At 38.7% G+C, this 15612-nt stretch overlaps 1 protein-coding gene across 1 annotated transcript in view; it reads left to right on the plus strand.

The window, feature by feature from the left end:
- Positions 1-15612, plus strand: part of DDX10 (DEAD-box helicase 10) — a 194397-nt gene that overhangs the window by 24048 nt on the left and 154737 nt on the right. The window contains exons 10-11 of the mRNA XM_052813079.1: positions 2748-2849; positions 10378-10465. Of these exons, the coding sequence (XP_052669039.1) occupies positions 2748-2849; positions 10378-10465 (190 nt within the window). The remainder of the gene's footprint in view (positions 1-2747; positions 2850-10377; positions 10466-15612) is intronic.

A 15612-nucleotide genomic window follows, 5' to 3' on the forward strand; every position in this document is an offset into this window, starting at 1 on the left:
GAAATATCATCTCGAATTTGGCTGGGTTGGAATATATAGAGCTTTCTTACGAGGTGCACTTAGTCTACGTAACCAAGTCATTCCCAACCTTAATTATTATATAAAGGGCCAAAACATACATGGGATGTTTGGTCAGCAGTGACGTATGTCCTCCTATGCTTTTGGTAAAGATAATAAATTGCCTTAAACCAAGCATATGGGTTGCTTTAGAACTCTTTTTTTTTTTTTTTTTTAGGAAGATTCTACAAGCTGATATTTCTGCATTAAGAACATTTTAGGTCTATTAATTAAATGGATTAAAATCAAGTTACTATAGTTTTTGTACAGTATCTCTCCCTCAACCACAACCGTAAAGCAGTATTTTTTGGGACAAAGTCCAAATGTCTTACCAATTGTTTTGGTACACTTACCAAACCATATAAAACCAGTAAATTTACATTGTGTTAGTAAGTGGCAGAGACTCTCCTCTTTGCAACAATTTGATTTCCATGTAAAATTTCAAAATCTAGAATGTAAGGGCTAAAATCTCATGACAAAACCATATATTAAACATTTTAAAATTATCTTTAAAAGTCATTCCTCAAACCCATCATGCATAGCACTGGGGAAGGAAAAAAAAAAAAGGCATCAGAGAACATTTTGTTGTGATTTTTTCCAAATTCATCAAATGAAAGCAGAGAGCTGTAATAAAAGCTGTCAGACTGTTCTAACTGCAGATTTTGTTGCTACTTGCATTGCTTACTCTGCTGTGACAGATAGTGTTTATAGTTTTCAAACAGTTCTGCAGTACTGTTTTTGCCAAGTGATAACTGTTTATACTTGGAGAAATGTGGGCTCTCTATGTTCCATCTGAAATTATTTTTATCAGTTAATGGTATGAATATTGTTTGGTGTGCCTGAGAACATCCTTCTGCACTGTCTCACCTCCAACTTAAAAGCTGTCTTAAGCCACGTAGTCTTGACTCGAATACTTCCTTAAATAGCACTTATGTCCCCTTTTCTATGCACAAAGACTGAACCGATGTTTTCTTCTGTCATTGCTGAGCTTTTATTGGAAAGATGTGGCTTACCCTGGCATAGTCTTGTTCTCTGTGGTCTCTGACCCAAAGACAAACTAACAGCATCTCCTACCCTTCTGCTGGCGGTTTACATCTTTTGTATAATACCTTTTCCTTGATGATTCTCTTGATGGAGAAGAGTGAATGCAATTGGAGTAAAGACCCAACAGGAGAATGTATGATGGAGTAACAGAAGCTGAAAATTTATGAAATGGCAGCAGGCTGAGTGGAATAAAGTTAGAGGAAATGGTTAACTTTCCGTATAGAAAACAGAAAGGACAAACCAGATACGTGTAAGATGGATGAAAAGTTTTACCAGCGTAGGAAAAAAAGACAAATATGACTGGACTAGGAACCAAACCAAAGGCCTGTTAAGGTAGTAAATAATTTGATATAAAATGGAACTTGAAAAATAATACTATGAGTATTTTGTTTCAAATAAATGGAATACTCGTAGACATAGCAGTTTATGTATAGGCTTACAATCTGCTGCTGCCCAGGGACTTCCCTGTGAGTAGCTCTTGGCAGTTAGAGCTCTCTACATAGTAACTTACCACTCTCTTATTTTGCTTTGTCCCACACATTGCTCTCATTAGTTGACTGTGAGTTGGATTCTTTCCAATTTTGGCATATTTCTGAAATTTAGTTCAACTGGTGTTTTTTATATAATGGAGGACCCTATGCAATATTCTCCTATCAATCTGTACTCTTAAGAACTATTTGTAAATGTAAATGGAGAAATTATATATGTTACAATAGATATGGACTTACATAATGCAGATAAACTAACTCATCATTACTACTTTGTCAGTGGGACTTACACCCATTGTCTTGGTTATTTACTAATGCTGTTGGGTACTTTTTTCTCCTTGAATGTCCTCAAGTTGCTAAATTTGCTGAAAGCAGGAACTGACATTTTCCTGCACAAGCAGAAAGTGAACACGAAGATGCTTTACGAATAAAATAGAAGAATTTTTATTACTTTGCCCACCATGTATCTTAATTACCAAGTCAGCTACATTTGATACAGCTGTTAAGTGCATTGGAGAGTGAATTCTAGATATGTTCTTATGGGATCAGTCTGATTGTATTTTTTCTTTTGCACCTAAAAACTGCTTCTATAAACGAAAGAACTCCTGTTTTTATGCTTTTCTTTCAGTGATGCCTCTGTGACCTGTTAGAAGAGTAGCCTTTATTGAACTTGCAAGTAGGATTTGTTTGGGATCAAGGCACTTATCCTTTCCTGGCCTTTAACTTCTTTCACTTGCAGGATGTGCAAAGGAAAATGAGTTGCTACCAGGTGTTAAGACTTGCCTATTGGTAAAGGATGAATGTGAGTAGTTAGATCTTCCAGTATTGTAAGCTTTGATCAAGTGCCATTTGATTACTACATAAATATTTCTGATCTAGGGAAGAAAAGATCCACTGATCTGAATCTGTGTCTTAGTCCCAGATGTTTAGGGCTCTAGGTGTAGTTTTGAAATCAGCTCAAGTGGAGATACAGGCAAATCACTTGACTGGTTTGCCTTTTCTTTTCTCTTTGTAAAGTGAGGATTTTTGTTTGCTCCTTGGGCTGATTATAAGGAAGCAAATGTAAATTCTCATTGGTCATTGAAAACATCAACAAAAAATTGTATTTTTTTGCATGTTTGCTTGAGGTGTCTCTTTTGTGTTTTTTTCCCTGATCAGATACAAAGAAGGTGGTGAAGCTTTGTTGTTATTGCTTCCCTCAGAAGAAAAAGGCATGGTGGAACAGCTTTCACAGAGGAAAGTACCTGTCAGTGAAATCAAGTAAGTGACTAATGGCTTGTCTGTTATTCAGCCTTCTTTCTACAGGAATAATGTGTGATGAGTCTATGACAGTCCTGATGGAGTAAAGGTTAAAATGGATGCCTGAATTGCCTGGAACTGGACAAACAAGGGAGATTTGGATAGCGTTGTAGAAGGAAAAGACCTTGAGAGGTTACCTATTCCATCCCCTTTCTCAAAGGCAGGATCAGCTGTACAAATCATTCTTACCATTCTTATCAGATGCTTGTCTAACTTGCCAATTCTTCACAATTTCCCAAAGTGATCTCACCTATACTCAACAGTTCCTACCATTAACGTTTTTTCTTCAAGCATCTGATAAGCCTTGTAAGTAATTGAAGTATTTCTTTTGTCCTGTGCCAAGAATATATGGAAAATTATGTACTCTTACTCTTTGCAATACTTTTAATGTAATTGAACATAATCATGCTATCTCTTTCTCCTCTTTTCTTTTGCAGATTAAACAAATACAATTTCTTTAATCTGTCCTTGTCTGTTTTTTACACCTGTTATCATTCTTGTTTCTCTTACCTGTCTTTAGTTCTAGACTATTTCTTCAGTTTGTCATGATCTTTCCGAATCAGTTAGTTGAACAACAGGATACAAAAAATGTGGCTAAATGGTCATTTTACATACTACAGAGAATATTCTGATGGAAACCTGTAGAGATCTATGCTATCTGTACAAGAGAGAACTGACTTTGAAAGAGTTGCAGAAGCATATAATGATACCATGTAAAAATAAAAAAGCTTTTACATTTCCAATTTCTAGTAAATGCAGAGTAATGGACATGTAGAAAAACCAAAACCCCTGTCAAAATAATAATAAAAAAATACTAAAAAGAATTGGTGGTAATTTCTTAATTAGCAGCTATAGGTAGGAAGGAGTTCATTGTTCTTTGAGCCTGTCAGTCTAATGTTAAATCAAAAGAGGAAACAGAATGTGAAGGAAATATGGAAGAAGAATTGAAAGCAAGCCAGAACATGTGGTATGAGCCTGACTTGATTTTGAATATTTATATAGTTCAGGTTGCACTATGCCAAAAACTGTAGAATGGAGCTAGAAGAAATCAGAGAAGGATGACAAGGTAGAAAATTAAGTTTCTGTACAAGTGGGTATGAGCAAGGCTAGGACTATTTTACTTTGAAAAGCTGTGGTTTGAATGTGAAGATGTGAATATCTAAGCAAAGAAGATAATGAACTGTATGCAGAAAGTGTTTGTGGAACAATTGTTTTTGAGAAGAAATCAAAATAGGGTGAAACTTTAAGTGGTGGTTATTACCTCATTGCTTAAACCTTCAGGTCAGCTCAAAATTAACAAGTTGTCATTTCTGCAGACAATAGAAACATGCATATAGCACTTTCCAGATTTAAGGCTTAGTTTTACTTTTTTTAAAGTATTTTTGATGTATAGGATATGCCATTTCAGAGGCACTTGTGAACTGTACTTGTGAATGTTGCTTCTATGTAACAAAAAGTACACAGCAGCCAGTGAAGTAAATATACCTTTTCTGGTCAAACGCCTATCAATTCTGTGTAGAATATGCGTGAACTTCAAACATAAGACAACTTTCGCTAAAACAGTGAAAATAAGGAGTAGAATGGAGTCAAACAACTACCAAAAGTCTAATTGTGCTTAAAGCTTTCTTTTGACATTGCTGTTTAAAAAAAAAAGCACCACACAACAACAACAAAAAAACCAAACAAAAAAACTCCCAACTGAATGAGGACAATATCAGTAAAGAAACTGAATTAAAGTCTGATATTTCCTTTTCCTTTAAGCATCATAGCGCTTTAAAAGGATCTGTTGTATAACCACCACAGCCTAAGCAAATTGTGTCTTTTTTCAAACTTCATCTTTTTCCTTTTTAAAATTAGTTATTCAAATAATTTATCTTATTTTGATATTCCCTAAATAAATGTCCGATCCCATGCACATTATAAATATTTCACCTTTCTTTGACAGCTAGGCTTTTAACTTCTTGAGTAATGCAGTTAATTGTTTGAACAGCTTATCATAGAAAATGGTAAAAAAGCCTCTTTAGCTTGTATTTATCCATGTAAATACAAATCAGTGTTTTTGTATTAGGATAACAATTCAGTTTTAATAAGGCAAATATTTCATTTCCCCAGCAATAAATTTATAATCCAGGTTAGATGTGTCTCTGGAGAGACATCCATGGCTGCATCTCTTAACGCATTCTTGTTAAACTGATGTTACATCAATGGAAAACTCTCTGTTGTTTTTGTTTTTGTTGTTTTTTTTTTTTTTTAAACACACCCCCAAAATTCATTCTTTTCCCAAGCCACTAGCGCATATGTATAATAAATACATTTAAGTAACATTCTTAACCGGAATCATTATAAGCAAAGTCAGAGCTTTTGATTGACAATACATTTTAACAGCTTGCCCTGAGATCCAGTTTTTCAATTTGCAAAACATACCTTATTAGTATTTGTAACATCATAATGAAGGGGAATGCTTTTACTTAGAATTGTCTACCTAGTGTGGTTAAGGCTTAAATGGTTTAGTATTGTACTTGTAAGAGGCTAACTAAACTGCTTAAAAAAAAATTCTTGTAATTACTTGTGGTTTGCAAACCAGTTTCATCCTAAAAGTTTTTAACTAGTCTTCTTAGGTTGTTTCCTTCTAGCCAGTTTCCCAATTAATACAACCCTGGTGTGTTTTGTCAGTTGATAAATTGTTAAGAAGTTGAATCAACCCATGCATGTTCCAGGTCTTCTGTTGAAGTCTTCTGGTGGTGTTTGTGCATGTTCACCTAATTGTAGATTCTCAAGAATTGAGAGTCTTACCTTCTAACTTGTGAGTTAGAAGGTAACGAGCATTGCTTGCTGCCAACAGAGTTTAACTCTTCAAACTGCTGAAATCCATTCTGAAAGCTTTTTTGTTTCTAAAATATCACTGTCAATTAAAGTGTTTGTTTTGCTGTTGTTGTTAACCTGTTATCTTGCATAGGGATTGCAAGAACCAGTTTTCTGTTTCTTTCCCTGGTTTGTATTTTCTGACTTGTAAACAGCTCTTAACTTTTATTTCATTTAGACAGAGCGTTTAAAACAGTTCCATAATTTGAAAGGAGAGAGGGGAAGAACTTTTTTCTTTTCCTGACTACTTATTCAAAAGGCTAGGGTTTGGGCTGTTTTCTTAATTTTCAATTTTAAATCTAAGCTCCCTGTAGAGCCTGTAAGTATACCATTCCTTTCTAATCAGCACAAGCTGCCAATTTACAGGTACTAGTTTTAACAATACATCTCTTTTTCAGTGTTCAAACAGAACAAGAGAAAATGCAAAATATGCAATAATAAATACTGTATTTTAGAGCATTCAAATATGGCAAAAAGCTACTCTGAAAATATTAAATATTATGTACATATTTATAAAGAGTCTATAATTTCAAAGTTTTAGATGCAAGCTGTAAACTGAAATTATTTTTGATAGTACCTTGGGACTACTTCATGGCATCCAGTTTTTTTGAGTAACAAGATAAGAGCTGCTTCCTAAGGGGTTATCATAACAAATTTTGTGTCCAGAAAATTTTAGGAAAGAAAGTGCAAGTATGTAGATACTCATGATGTAATATTGCTTTCTTTAATATTATGACAAAAATGTGGTTCTTGAAGAAAACAACAATAACAAAACACCTTTTTTTCTGACAGTGGAGAATACTTGGATGTGTGTTCCCCATTACAGTAATGTCAATACTAGGGAATCTATTAAGACTTGCTGCCTCCCAATTACCATCATTACTGTAGGACAATCCATTGGTGTCACTAACCAGCATGGTTATGCACTTGTATGTGATCTGCTGGTGTGAGGCTGGCAACTCTGAGGAGCCTTCCTTAGGTCCCAGCTCTTCCTCCTCTCTCCAGCCTTCCAGGTTGTCCAGTGTAACCATAGAGCGCCACGTTCCAGGCTGAGAGCACAGAGCAAAACCTGCTGCTGCTTGGAAGCTGAGTGGAATATGGAAACTGTTTTACTACATCATGGCAGTATGGTCTTTTTGGTGCTGGTTGAACTTTTTTGTTTAAATTCCGCTTTGGAGAGGATGGGGAAGAGAGAGTTAAAGCAGTGCTTCTATCCTGGTCTTAAAAACAGGGGAAATGAGAGGAAAGCAGAGTGCGTATCGACCAGGAAATTTGGAGTGCTGTCTGATCAGTTCATAAGACCAAGCAAACTGAGTTCATATTTACATCATGGCACAGTCAAGTGTGGCCATTTATGCAACTGCTAAGCGAAACAACAGTTTCAAAAAGTTATACTGCTACTTAAATGCAAGATTTGTGCTCACGGAGTAAGAAAAGAAATAAACAGCCTAGTAAAAATGACAGACAATGTCATAAAATGCCCTTCTAGTCTTTGCATTGTTGGTTCTAGCTCACTGCTGCTTAGCTTATAAGTTTAGGTAAGCTTATAAATTAAATGATAATTCATTTAAGTGTTTAGATTTTAGGTTTGTCTCTCCAAATAGTCACATGTATATAATTGTTGTAAAGAGTTTTATTGTTCAGAAAGACATAACATGCAAACTCATTAAAACCAAAATCCAATTTAACAATGACCAGCTTGCTTATTTTTGGAATCCCAGCATGAGATGAAGATGACAGTGGGTGGCTGTCATGATACAGCGTTGGAGTGGAGAGAACCCAGTATTATGAGTCTTTTTCTGATATTCAGTGTTGCAATTTACTCGTTCATTAACAAACACATAACCTCAAAATGTGCTCGAGGCACTATATTCTTGGTTGACATTGTTTAGATCTATACCACATTATCTTGCCCTTCTTTTAATTGTAAAGTATCTTCTGTGTTTCTTGTTTCAAACCCTTTTGTTGCAAATTTCAACCAAATAACTCAAACTAAAATGTATGTGCAGTCAACAAAATGTTGTTACATCTTGTCTAAGATTATTGTCCATTACGCTTGGAGCCCCAATGATGTATTGTCTCCTATAAATAATGAATCATATTCCTACAATAATCAAGTCATAGAAAATAATGAGTAATAGCAGGCCCAGGTGAGAATTGGAACTTGGTATGCATTTTGAGTTTTGACAGTGACAAGTGAGTAGCTGACAGTCCGAACTACTCTTTGAATACAGCTCCAAGGCCAGTTTTGCATTTACTTAAAGATTTCATGTACACCATGTTTCCCTAGCTTATGAGAATGTGCAACTGCCAGATGCTTTGCTAACATCAAATATGACAACTGCTGTTCTTTCCTATTCTTAAAGCCTGCTAATGCTGGTATGAAGGATAATCAAACTGATTAGTCATGTTTTGTTTCTGACTAAGCTATGTTGGCCATTGTGTGTTTGCGTATTTTCTTGAGGTGCTTAAAAGTTGTTTTTTTGGTATCAAGAAAAAAGTTAATCCTTTAACTTCTCTTTTTTTGCTCCCATTGAAGATGACCACTATGTTTACTTGCCCCGTCTCATAGATTTTTATCTATCTCAGATAGGTTCTCAAGAATAGATACAACTATGACTCAAAAGTGCTTTGTCTTTCTCTCTAGTTGCTATTGAGCAAATCTCTTTTGACTCAGCTGATTTATGTAAATACCTGTTACCCCCGTGATTTGTGATTCTGCTGTGAGCTTGGACTGTGCTGTAGCTGTTGTTAGCTGTCTGATTACAGCTGCCACTTTGAGTGAAGACTGGGGGAAAAAAAAAAGGCACTGGCTAATTGAGGTCGTCTCTTAATAGCTTTCCCATAACTTAACAGCAATCCAACACTTCTCTTGGCTGTCTTACTACTGAGTGTGTTCGTGTTAATTTTTTTTTTTTTTAGTCATGCTACCCCTTCATTACTTTTTGTATCTCATTTTGTGCTTGTAATTCTTATTTTATCCCAGTGTATTTGTGCTGTTTTTGTACTTGTCTTCAGTTCTACTTTAAGCTTTCTTCTTGAGTTTCAGGTCATCCAGCCAGCCTTTTTACTCTTCCTCCTGTCTTTCCTCTGCTGTGAGGTAGTATACTTTGTGTTTGTACCTTCTAATACAATTTAGTATTAAGCAAGACACTACTTTTATTTTGCTATTCTACCATTTTTCCTTTGTTAGGATCATAAATATTTTCATTGTCACTTTCTTAATCTTGTTTTATAGAATAAAATCTAGAAGAGCCTTCTCTCTATTTACTTTTTCTGTCTTTGATATCTTGTGTGCATTCCATCCTGCATTGCAATTCAAAGACTTGTTGGTCAGTTTGTCCCCCACTGCATATTTCATGCCTTTTCTTTCTTATGTCTTTATACTTTCAGAGCAAATGACATGCTAGCTTGAAACTGGAACTCAGCTTTTTGATCTTTCACTAAAACTGTAGCTAAATAGCTCTTGTGTACACTACAGTTTTCCACTCTGTATCTGACAGAGATAAGAAATTGAAATGGTGAGGGAATAAAGCTTGGTGTCTTTATAAATTAAATTATTCTTTGGTAATACCCTCCAACCCCTTGCTTAATTGCTGCTTTCATATTTAGTAAGAATAATAGCCGATGATAATGGCTTATGTTACAAAAAATAACTATAAAATGTTTCTTGCCTAGTATTTTAATCAGAGTCATGTTTTTTAGACTGACTTACCTCTATGTGAAGAGGCATGATTGATTCTTTTTTTTTTCTTGACTTCCTTCAGCAACGGCTATGTTTTGTTGTACAGTATGGGATGACATGACACACAGCAGCAAGAACCAGATTAAGAAATCTGGTAGTTGTGCATCTCTTTTGACCTCTACTTGAGTGGTAACCTCCTACCGTGTTTGGTAGGTTGTGTGATACACTTGGGTGGCACCAGCAGACCAAACCAGAAGTAGATAAGAAAAGATCTGGGTAAATAAACCTGGAATAGTGTAGGTATCACTGGAATAAGTAAAAATCCAGAGTCTGGGAGAGGACTGGCGTACCTTCTCACTAGGTTTAATGGCATTTTCTTTAATAGTCACTGTTCTTTATACACCTGATTGGTATCTTGAGGAGCTCTTAAATCTGTTTAATCTCAATGTCCTTTATTTTTGCTCATTTGGCTATAAGAAAGAAGTACTTAAATTTCAGTATTCCCCGGGCAATGGATCTTATTTAAGCTTTCAAAAATGCTGAGAATTTCCTTATGAAGACTGCTATCTCAGTATAAAGTAGTACAATAATTCATTATACTACTTCTATATTTTTTTCCTCAGCATTTTTTTAAATTCAAGAAGTTCTTTACTGCTGATTTTGGCTTTGCTTTGGAAGAAGTTTCACCACCTTCACTGAAAACTGTCTCTGGATAAAAAGTCTGAGCTCCCATTTGTCTTTTCTGTATTATTCGTTTGAGGAGTTTGTGCTTCATTCTTATTACGGTTCCATTCTCAGCTGTTTCAGAGTGGTAATAAGTTTATGCATATTAAAGCACTGCAGAAGATGTGAAGATACTCCTGAGAACTTAATAGGTGCTTATTTTTGCATGTTCTAATAATTAAAGCTAACTTTCTTCCTCTTTTTTTTGTTTTTAATTAGAATTAATCCTGAAAAAATTACAGACATCCAAAAGAGGATGCAAGCTTTCTTAGCTCAAGATCAGGAGTTAAAAGACAAAGCTCAAAGGGTAAGTCATCTGCTTCACTATAGTTCTTGAGGCATGTTAGTTGAATAGAACTGCTGTTGGAACAACTGACCTGCTCATATATGCCCTAGCAGCAGTGTTTGGAACTGCTAAATCGTTCTGATTTTTAAGCTTTAAAAACACGGTATCAGGAGAAACAATAATCACGTATTAGCAGTTGGTGTTAAGTATGCCTGTGTAGCCTGTGCGAGTTGACATGGGCTCAACATGGGCTCATGATGCTAGTGCCTGAAGAGCCGCCTAACCTGCTGGTCTTGTGCTAAGGTTAAGGCATAGGTGAGGACATTTATTTTAGTCTTGGGTATGAAAGTAAGTTTTGATTTAGTAGTCACTGCTTCTCAGCTGTTTGAGGGTTTCTACTGTTTTGTTTGAGTCTTTCCCAGCTGTTTGAGACCTGAAACTGGGGAGGAGGAACCTCATACAGCAGCACAGGCTGGGACCGAATGGCTGGAAAGCAACTTTGCAGAAGAGGACCTGGGGCAACAGGTTGTCTTAGTGGACAACAGGCTAAACATGAGCCAACAGCATGCCTTTGCAGCAAAGTCAACCACATTCTGGGCAGCATTGGGCAGAGCGTTGCTGGCGGGTCAAGGGAGGTGATCCTTCCCTTCCCTTGCCCTCTACTCAGCCCTGGTGAGACACATCTGGAGCGCAAAGTTTGATTCTGGGCTTCCAATACAAGACAGACATGGACATACTGGAGGCAAGACCAACGAAGAACCACAAAGATGATTGAGCACTTGGAGTATCTCTTGTATTAGAATCATAGAATCATTTAGGTTGGAAAAGACCTTCAAGATCATCGAATCCAACCATCATCCATGCCCACTAAACCATGTCCTGAAGTACCTTGTCTACGTGCTTTTTGAATACCTCCAGGGATGGTGACTCAACCACTTCCCTGGGCAGCCTGTTCCAATGTCTGACAACCCTCTCAGTAAAAAAATTTTTCCTAATATCTAACCTAAATCTCCCTTGCCTCAACTTGAGGCCATTTCCTCTTGTCCTATCTCCAGCCACCTGACAGAAGAGACCAGCACCCACCTCACTACAACCCCCTTTCAGGTAGTTGTAGAGAGCGATAAGGTCTCCCCTCAGCCTCCTCTTTTCTAGACTGAACAACCCCAGATCCCTCAGCCGCTCCTCATAAGACTTGTGCTCCAGGCCCCTCACCAACTTGGTTGCCCTTCTCTGGACACGCTCCAGCACCTCCATGTCTTTCCTGCAGTGAGGGGCCCAAAACTCAACACAGTACTCGAGGTGCGGCCTCACCAGTGCTGAACACAGGGGAACAACCACCTCCCTGCTCCTGCTGGCCACACTGTTCCTGATACAAGCCAGGATGCCGTTGGCCTTCTTGGCCACCTGGGCACACTGCTGGCTCATATTCAGCCGGCTGTCGACCAGCACCCCCAGGTCTTTCTCTGCCGGGCAGCTTTCCAGCCACTCTTCCCCAAGCCTGTAGCGCTGCATGGGGTTGCCGTGACCGAAGTGCAGGACCCGGCACTTGGCCTTGTTGAACTTCATATGATTGGCCTCAGCCCATCGATCCAGCCTGTCCAGATCTCTCTGTAGAGCCTCCCTACCCTCAAGCAGATCGACCCTCCCTCCCAACTTGGTGTCATCTGCAAACTTGCTGAGGGTGCACTCAATCCCCTCGTCCAAATCATTGATAAAGATATTAAACAGAATGGGGCCCAACACTGAGCCCTGGGGAACACCACTTGTGACCCGCCGCCAACTGGATTTCACCCCATTCACCACAACCCTCTGGGCTCGGCCATCCAGCCAGTTTTTCACCCAGCGAAGAGTGCACTTATCCAGGCCACAAGACACCAGCTTCTCAAGGAGTATGCCATGAGAGACAGTGTCAAAGGCCTTGCTGAAATCTAGGAAGATAACATCCACAGCCTTTCCCTCATCCTCTAGGCGGGTCACCTGGTCATAGAAGGAGATCAGGTTGGTCAAGCAGGACCTGCCTTTCATAAACCCATGTTGACTGGGCCTGATCCCCTGCTTGTCCTGGAGTTGCCACGTGAGTGCTCTCAAGACAAACCATTCCATAATCTTCCCCGGTACCGAGGTCAGGCTGACAGGCCTGTAGTTCCCCGGATCCTCCCTCCGACCCTTCTTATAAATGGGAGTCACATTGGCAAGCCTCCAGTCCTCTGGGACCTCCCCTGTTGACCAGGAACGCTGATAGATGATAGAGAGTGGCTTGGCAAGGACCTCTGCCTCAGTACTCTTGGATGGATCCCATCAGGTCCCATAGATTTGTGAGTGTCCAGATGGCGTAGCAGGTCCCTAACTAATTCCTCCTGGATTAAGGGGGGTATGTTATGCTCTTCATTCTTACCTTCCAGCTCATGGGGGCAGAGTACCCTGAGGATAACTGGTCTCCCTATTAAAGATTGAGGCAAAGAAGGCATTAAGTACCTCAGCCTTTTCCTCATCTCTGGTGGCAATGTTCCCTTCTGTATCCATTAAAGGAAAGATATTCTCCTTGGGATTCTTTTTACTGTTAACATATTTGTAAAAACATTTTTTGTTGTCCCTTACGATAGTGGCCAGATTTAGTTCTAGCTGAGCTTTTGCCTTTCTAATTTCCTCTCTGTATGATCTAACAAGATCCCTGTACTCCTCCCAGGTTGCCCGCCCTTTCCTCCAGAGATGATAAACTCTCCTTTTTTTCTTAAGTCCTAGCAAAAGCTCCCCGTTCAGCCAGGCTGGTCATTTTCCTCGGCGGTTTGACTTGCGGCACATGGGAATAGCCTGGTCCTGAGCCATTAAGATTTCTTTCTTAAAGAATGTCCATCCCTCCTGGACCCCTTTGCCCTTCAGGACCATCTCCCCATGGACTCTCTCAACCAGTGCCTTGAAGAGGCCAAAGTTTGCCCTCTGGAAGTCCATAGCGATGGTTTTGCTAACCCCCTTCCTTGCCTTACCAAGAATTGAGAATTCTATCATTTCACGGTCACTAAGCCCAAGATGGCCTCCGACCATCACACCTCCCACCAATCCTTCCCTGTTCGTAAACAACAGATCTAGCAAGACTCCTCCCCTGGTTGGCTCACCCACCAGCTGTGTCAGGAAGTTATTTTCCACATGCTCCAGGAGCCTCCTAGATTGTTTACTCACTGCTGTGTTGTATTTCCAGCAGATGTCTGGAAAGTTGAAGTCCCCCACGAGAACAAGGGCACACGATTCTGAGACTACTGCCAGCCGCTTGTAGAACGATTCATCCATCTCTTCAACCTGGTCGGGTGGTCTGTAACAGACTCCCAGCACAATATCTGTCTTATTGGCCTTCCCTCTCATCCTCACCCATAAGCACTCTACCTTGTCATCAGAATCGTGTAGCTCTGCACAGTGGTAGGCAAAAATTTATATATAAAAAACTCCATTTAAACCCAAGAAAAAACTTTTATTGTGAGTGTAGTTGAACACTAGAACAGGTTGCACAGAGAAGCTGTGCAGCATTGGTTGTTGGATATTAAGACTGGGTGTGTTCCTGAGCAGCCTGCTCTAGCTGACCTTGCTTTGAGCAGGGCTTTGGACTAGATGATCTCCAGAGGTACCTTTCAGCTTCAACTATTCTGTGATTCTGTAAAGCATAAAGCTTTTAAATTAGTGCAAATACATCTGCTTTTCATCATGTATTCTTGGTAGCACGATGAAGAATAGGAAATGGGTACCCTTTTCAGTTCAGTAACCCTTTTGATTGAAGGGGTTAGGTAAAGGCAATAAAGGCAATGTTCAAGGGACTACTATTTTTGGCGTTTAGGTATCCCATGTTTTTGTAGTGTACAAAGTATTACTTGTAGCACGTCAGCGTAAGCTTCATCCTAACGTTGCACAGGCCAGGTGTACTGGTGACATATTACGATCATCTCCAACTGCCACAGGAAGTTGCAGTTACAACAATTTGTATTAGAAGTGACAGAGCAGCTGGTTGGGGGAGGACGAGAGTAGGAGGAAGCCAGCATCATATTACTTGGAATGAAAATACTAGCAAACCTCTGTGTTTCTGGCTTTGGCTTCTTAAGACCTCTTAAAAGGCAGAGAAGATCATTCTGAATTAGGCAAAAGAAAATAATGATTAAGTTCGGAGTAGCACAAGAATAAAATCAAACACGGGCCATCTGTCAGTGTTACAGATAAAAATTTAAATTAATTTAAAAATTTTTTTTAATTGCCATTTAATTACCCTTTCAAGCCATTTTTGTTGCAATTTTTCATTTATGGGTAGCAGTGCAGTATTGTCTTGCAGCAAACTGTACATACAATCAGTTTTTGAAAATCTTGAACTATGGACGAGTGGTTTATCATGGAACTGTCCCTCCTTAATAAGATTTAAGTATGAGTGTTCAGACATACTATGCAAATATGCCCCAGTAGTTTTACATATCAATGTGAATAAAACAATAAAAATAATGCAAATGAAATCCTGACCTTGGATCCTTATCTGGAATGCTGGATTTCTCAAAGACATGGGCATTGTGCTGTCTAGCCTGTCTGTTGCAAGCTGCCAAATTCTTGACATTTGTAAGAAATAAATTCCCTACCTGAATGGATCAGATAGCAGTGAAACAGCACAGCTATGCACAGAAGTTCAGGTAGGATGTAGTTTACTGTGTTGAGGGCATGAGGTCTAAGTGCTTGTGTCCTCTAAGCTTGTTGATTTACTTCAAGATGCTTTTACTTTGTTTAAAAAAAAAAAAAGGAAAAAAGAAAATTCTTGATTACTAATTGCTTCAGCAAACTTCATGGTTCATTTGATAGGACATGGTTCCTCTGCTGTTGCTTGGAAAGAAAGTGAATCAGACTGGGGCTCCTTTGGAGCCTTCGTAGTTCTTCTCATGGACTGATGCTGCCTTTTGGCATTTCTTGTAATTTTAATATTTAGTATATCAATTCATCCAGTTCTGGAAAACAGTTTAAAAAAGAATGTGTTTTTCTTGCTAGTTTGGATGTTACTGTGTAGGGGGTACTGGGACACTGAAGTGATGTCTGTCCATTAAATTCTTCATTGCACCCAGAGGGACATGCAGGGTGCTACAGCCTGAGATTCCAGTCATGCCCTGACTGGGCTTTGAATTCTGTCAAAACAGCACATAAATTGAATTGTG

This window comes from Harpia harpyja, chromosome 17 (genome assembly GCF_026419915.1).
Source record: "Harpia harpyja isolate bHarHar1 chromosome 17, bHarHar1 primary haplotype, whole genome shotgun sequence".
NCBI lineage: Eukaryota > Metazoa > Chordata > Aves > Accipitriformes > Accipitridae > Harpia > Harpia harpyja.